At 35.4% G+C, this 6,446-nt stretch overlaps 1 protein-coding gene across 1 annotated transcript in view; it reads right to left on the bottom strand.

The window, feature by feature from the left end:
* Positions 1–4,065: 4,065 nt before the first annotated feature.
* The window catches only part of Best2 (bestrophin 2), a 184,108-nt gene continuing 181,727 nt past the window's right edge, over positions 4,066–6,446 (bottom strand). The window contains exon 10 of the mRNA XM_085944313.1: positions 4,066–5,067. Within this exon, the coding sequence (XP_085800439.1) occupies positions 4,571–5,067 (497 nt within the window). The 3' untranslated portion in view covers positions 4,066–4,570. The remainder of the gene's footprint in view (positions 5,068–6,446) is intronic.

The following is a 6,446-nucleotide window of genomic DNA, read 5'->3' as shown; positions in this document are numbered from 1 at the left end:
AGTTTCCAGTCCTCCATTTTTTCTTACCAAAATTGGTAGCACCGCTTGTATAATTAGAAGCTGCCAGAATATTCCCGTTTCGATGGTCTAATGTCAATACCTACCCTTTATCTGACTTATATGATGAAAATGACTTTTTGATGTACATACTAAAAACAACAAAAGTACTGCCCATCGACTGCGAAATTCCCACATCTGTAGTTATTTTAAAGTGGTACCTACACCCATATCTGAACATTGCAGAAATAAACCTGAAATTGTCCGTATCTTGCCTCTGAGCTGTCAAGCGTGTTACATGACATATTGTGTTGAATTCAGCTTCAAAATGTTACTTTCGAATTATTTATAAGGATAAACAGTACCTAAGTAAGTAATATAACAAATTTGGATGTTCATCTATATGTCACATTTTATTGGATGTTATGATTATATTAGGGCTTTTATTTTTCTTTTCTGTGGGGCTATTAGACGTTATTTGCTTTGCTTTACCACTTTTTATGTTACGGGTTATTGGCATGCTGTGTAGTTACAAGATGTGTTAACTATTAACATTGAAGTTAAGCACCCTCCACCAAAACCCGCCCCACCCCCCACTCGGTCTTAATCGAGCTTATCCCGGGACCCTACAATTGCTGATGTGAAGCATCTGAAACAATTGGACTGGGAGTGTCCTGGGAGAAGATGCCCAAGACTTAGGTTGCTACGCTCAAAGCGAGCTCTGACTGAGTTTAATGATTTTATTTTAATGCAAAGTGCCAGGTAGAGAAAAGCACATGGAAATTACGAAAAGAAAATGAAGTTACGTTGTGTACACAGTAAAGAAAATGAAGCTAGTCATATGGACAACAAAAATTTTGTGAAGAGATCTTCATGCCCGCAGTAAGACGCCGCAAACTTTTTAAAAGCAAAATAATTGGCCTTAGTAGCAACCAAGTCAGACGATGGGCCCAACAGCTGGTTGGACTGACCTGAGCATTTCCTCTCGTTCGCAGCACATACTTAGACTTTCCCAGAGGATGTCGTTGGTATCTTGTATTTCCCCTCCGTATGGACATGTCGGACGGCTTGCAAGTCCAAGTTCAAAGAGCTTGCCAGCAAAACCACTGTATCCAATCACAAATTGACTGGTGTGATGGTTAGGAGTCAGATATTTGGTTATCTCCATTCGCCACTTTATATCTGGAAAAAATATGTATGTGTGCCGGCCCTTGGTTGATTCGTTCCACTTTCGCTGCCAGGTCTTCCACGCCGCGTCAAGCATCATAAGACATATTCTCTGCTTCAATGAGGTTACTTTTTCAGCAACAAGCCGAGGAGGCGGGGCAAAGTGAAAGCCACCAATAACGGCCTCCTCGCCTTTGAGGAGCATCGTTGACGCGGCTGACCTGTATATGCAGGTCAAGTGGAAGACTGCTGGTCAGGACCAGGAACGCGTCAGTTAAGTTGTGCAGTAGGCCTTGGTAATGGACAGAAGCGCACTGCGCTGTCCTCGTAATAGAGAGCTTCTAATTTTGACACTTTAGGGAATATGCGGGTACCACGCGCTAGCGGTGTAAGCCGCAATTCCCACTAAATCCCGTAGGCGATCTTAAGCGCCCTTACTTTAAAGCCCCATCCATCGCCAGCCATGCGGCCAACCCTCTGGAAGGCTGTCCCAGCCTCGTAGACTTGGGATTCGGCATGGTGATGAGTCAGATACAGGATATTAAATATTTAGTTTTTTTTAGCTTCCTGCACAATTTGTAAAAAGTCACTTATGGGATATTGACATTAGGCCATCGATATTTATATATTTTTTGAGTTTGAGGTTATGAGATTATTATTTCAAGTGGGTTTCAGTAGCCGTGTGCGAAGCATTAGTCATTGGCCGGTTTATGAATTCCATCAGCAATCAGTTCGTCGGATTTTAGTTGCTCCATGAGCGAAAGGCCCAACAAATTTTGTTTTTACGAGAAATGGATGTTTGCCATTTGCTCAACCCTAACAGGTCCACACTCTTGACCACACTCTGATCCACACAAATTGAAAAGCAATATGTGTACTTACCAGACCCAGGATTTGAACCTGGGACCCATGAAAATTTTACTGCAAGAAAGAATAGAATATATTCTGCGATTTCGGCTCACTGCAAAAGTCATCACCCTTATAAAGCAGCAGATGTGAGTTCAAGCTTCATTTTTTTTCTAATGGGTACGTATCTGACGATCCAAATTTATATGTATGTATCTTCTTCGGCCATATCCGCCCATTAGCTGGAGCATATGGACACCACATGGCACCACCAAGAATCCCTGTCGCTTGCCAGGCTTGAAGTATAGGCAAGTCTGCTTTCTTCATCTATGTACCTATACTAAAAGAAAACTATTGCTACATGGTATCGGTATTGTATTGGAAGAAAAATATTGATGCCAATGTACTGGTCAAAGAGTATTGATACTTGCAAGTATCAGTACCAAATGATGCTTGTCTGAAAGGGATCTGAAAAACATCACAATATTGGTATCGAAAGACGGTCAAAAAATATGAATACTTTTCATGTATCTTAAGAAAGTATTTATATGTAAAAATTTAAGTATTTATACAGGTTAATATTTTCCATTTTAAAGAATATTTTATAAATAAAAAACATTTTTCATTATTAGCAATGTATTTTATACCACGATATTATAATTAATACACTTTTTAAAGAAGTTCATAGTATGTAGGTATCGATAACGGAGTAAATATTATTAATCTTTGAGCGCATAACAAAAACGCATTTTGTGCTAAAAATACAAACAGTTCACATGTTATTTGATACCTATGTATTACTTCGATTGCTTGAAAAATAATCACCCATCAACTGAATCTCAATAGTTTCATCTAAAGATATGATAATATCATAAAAATAATTAAATACACATGCTATTTACAAGATATATTCATGCCATTCTGTAATGAGCCTGCGTAATACCAAATGGCATTGTTACGACAGTCGAGGCACTTATTTCTCTAACAATATGACACTTACTAATCACTTCATGTTCTGTCTCGGCAAACCTTAGGTTTTCCGGCAGGTATTACAAGATGGCGACGATTAAGACATTCACATTTAAATATTTACACATTAAAGTTTGGTCACAGCTTCAATTGATTGCATTTTATATAAATTATAAATACATCATAATATATATTATCTACATGTTTATTTCAAAAATAATAATTATATATTCTCTAGTGGACGGTTTGGTACCAGTGGCATGTTTTGGTTAAAACCTTCAGTGATCATCACAGAAAAATTGATTAAGGACAACAATACAATGTAAATAATAATATGGTATGTAGAGTGACATGTTATTCTGATAAAGAATCCTCCATTCAATAAAATATTATGCTAGTGTATAAAAATAGGTAAAAATATTATTCTTACGCTAATCTGATAAAAAGATACAGGATAGAATGGGAACTTTATTGGTTTTTATACTTGCAATGTATTCTATTCCTACAGTTTGTTCCCTATATTATACAAATAAAGTTTAACAACATAGTAAGTTATAATATATTATATCAGTTTAACTCAATCTATGATAATCTTAAATTCGTTTTTCGCGGATCAATCATTCAAGCCTCAATGCACTGTCATTTTATGTACGTTAGACATAATATATAGATGTCCTCAAACTATTCATGTAATTTCTAAGAAACATAATAGTATTATGTTTCATAAAACCTAAGTATTATTTTACTTATCACTTTCATCAATGAAATACTTAATATAAATCACACAACAAAATTTTTCTGTTTTATAGCATCATTATAAAAATCTCCGCCGACAACTCCCAACTTTAATCATTTAGACCAGTGGTTCTCACGTGCAATTTAACTGTGGCCGCACAATTGAGATTGACAGGTCTATGGAAACGTCTGATGGCCGCACCAAATTTCATTTTTGTTGTGATTGATAAAATTAAAGCTAAATTTGATTTACTAAAAAAATGGATCAATTTATTTATAGACAAGTCCATTTAATAAAATACATTTGAACATTTTAGTACATATCTATTTATTTAAAACTAATGCAAATGGAAATTCCTCAATACTCTTTTTTTCCAATGCGAGCCGCATGGCTGCTTCTAAGTTTACATTTCTGTCAACTGACTTCGATATTTGTTTTTTATGAAGTGATCATACTGAATGATCTTTCACAGTATACAGTGCCTAGTGGGAAAAATCGATAATATTAATAAAGCAATTATTCCGAATTTTTTGAATTGTGTTAATTCTTGATCAACATATAACTTCGACCAAAAATTTTCAACCGTGTTATTATTAAAATGGTTTTTAAGTACTTGGTCGTGACTCATTACCAATAACGCATATTTAACGTTAGCCCAGTTAATTAAATTAAATAGGTACTGAAAATGATGTTGGTGGCCGCAGCAAAATCCTCCAGTGACCGCACACGAGAACCACTGATTTAGACTAATAAACTTATTTGGAATTTTTTCGTACGCAACACTGTTGGTTAATAAGGAAATTTACAAAACATAAAACTTTAACTATCATCTGAGCATGGTCATTTACAAAACTATCAGACATAAACTTCTCCCCATTTTCCAGATGTACTCGGTTTACGGGTTAATTCCTCATTATTTTTATTCATATCTGGAGTAGATGGAGACACCGGAGATGACGATGGAAGCTCTGTCAATGTAAGAACAGTAGACATTGGAGAAACTGGTCTTTGAGCAGAAACTATCTGAGACACTGTGACTGGAGTGAAAGTAACGGGTGAGGTCAACACAGGTCCCAACCCAGGTGACAAGACAGCCTGGGCCAATGCAGCAGTTCCTGGCTGTCCAGCATGTAATGTATTATTGACAGATCCACCATCCAACTCTTGAATCGGTGATAAAACCAACGCTCCAAGGACAGGAACTTCACTCTGGTAAGAATGATGTGCCATAAGTGCTACTCCGACTGGTGAATTACTGCCGATTGGAGTGAGACGTTGCTCACGATCTGGGGTAGGGATACGCGGACGATTTTTCACTGTCATCGGAACAGATCCATTCAATTTGTGCGTACCTGTAATACAAATGAAAAATAAATTAGGCCTATTAAATTATGAACTCGTTGCATAGTTGACAACAAAACAATAAATATTGTGGCAACATCGCTTTCGTGATCGAATGTGCTGCCACTATTTTATATTCCTATTTTCCATCAATTTATCATTATTATCAAACATAGCGAGATCTTGGATGTAATGAGGAAACATTCATTGTGCTTTGGTTTATTATTTTCTCCATACATTCACATTTATAACAAGCAACTTATCGGATATACCGAGCTAAAATACTGTTAATTTGTCGATCGTTTAAAATATTTTGACCCTATGTAATAAAATCCGGTCGGACAAGATGCTGCCAGGGTCGGATTACGTTTATGACACTAGTGAAGTGTCTAACTACCTACCTAATTGGTGTTTCACCTACAATAATAAAAAAGTATCCACTCATATGGTTGAAAAATCCAAAGTTTGTGAAGTCCGTAGGTACCTACATTAAACAACTTCTTTTGTAGTTTATGAATGCCATGCTTGTTTCGGGGATTTTTATGATGGTTTTCAGATTTTTTTATTTTCAACTTTTTTTTGACTTTTTGTGTAATGTGACCTCTCATTTAAAAATACCTATTCTGTGATACAACGAGTAATGCTTATAACGAGCAAATTCAGTCGGCCCATCCTCCTCGTAATAACCACGTTCGACTATATTAGAATATCAGAGAAATTGGCAGCACAAAGACTAGAGATGGATACATCAACTTTTGCAAACCATTTATTAGATGAAAGTCATACAATTTTATTACTGATATTGAAAAATTTGCAAAATTACTTTCCCTAATAGCCCATTGCTTTATAAAATCTGAGAGTTTAAATATGAAACTATAATTTTATGAAGTAGTAGGAAAAACAAACCATTTTTTTTGTCTGAAAGTATGTATTTTTAACTGATATACCTACATACCTTCTTAAAACCTAATATTTTGGTGACGTGGTTGATGTTTTCAGTTTGTCGATTATAGAATATACCATTGTTTATCTGTTTTTTACTTAGTGGGTAGGTATAGTGACATTTCTCATTACCTAATTTCGTTAAATTCCCAACACCTAGTTCATTGTCTAGGAGTAATGATACTTTAATGTGCTACCTACTGGATGTATTAATAATATCTAAGGTATTTCCACTTTCAATATTCAAAATATCAAAAATTTGTTTTTATACAGTTTTTAACCCAGTAGGTAATAAGGTTTATACCTTCTTTTATTGTATTAAATTATTACATAATAAACAAGAATTAACTGTATTCCTTGTTTGCAAAAAACACCCTTCAATGGAAAACCAAAATCAATTCGAATATAGTTTAATTGATGATTTTTCTTTTTTAACTTTTTGTTTGGA

The sequence above is a fragment of the Rhyacophila brunnea genome, unplaced genomic scaffold (assembly GCF_057557595.1).
Source record: "Rhyacophila brunnea isolate RB1 unplaced genomic scaffold, BYU_Rbru_1.0 scaffold_1, whole genome shotgun sequence".
NCBI classification, from domain to species: domain Eukaryota; kingdom Metazoa; phylum Arthropoda; class Insecta; order Trichoptera; family Rhyacophilidae; genus Rhyacophila; species Rhyacophila brunnea.
This window is presented reverse-complemented; position numbering and strand designations above follow the sequence as displayed.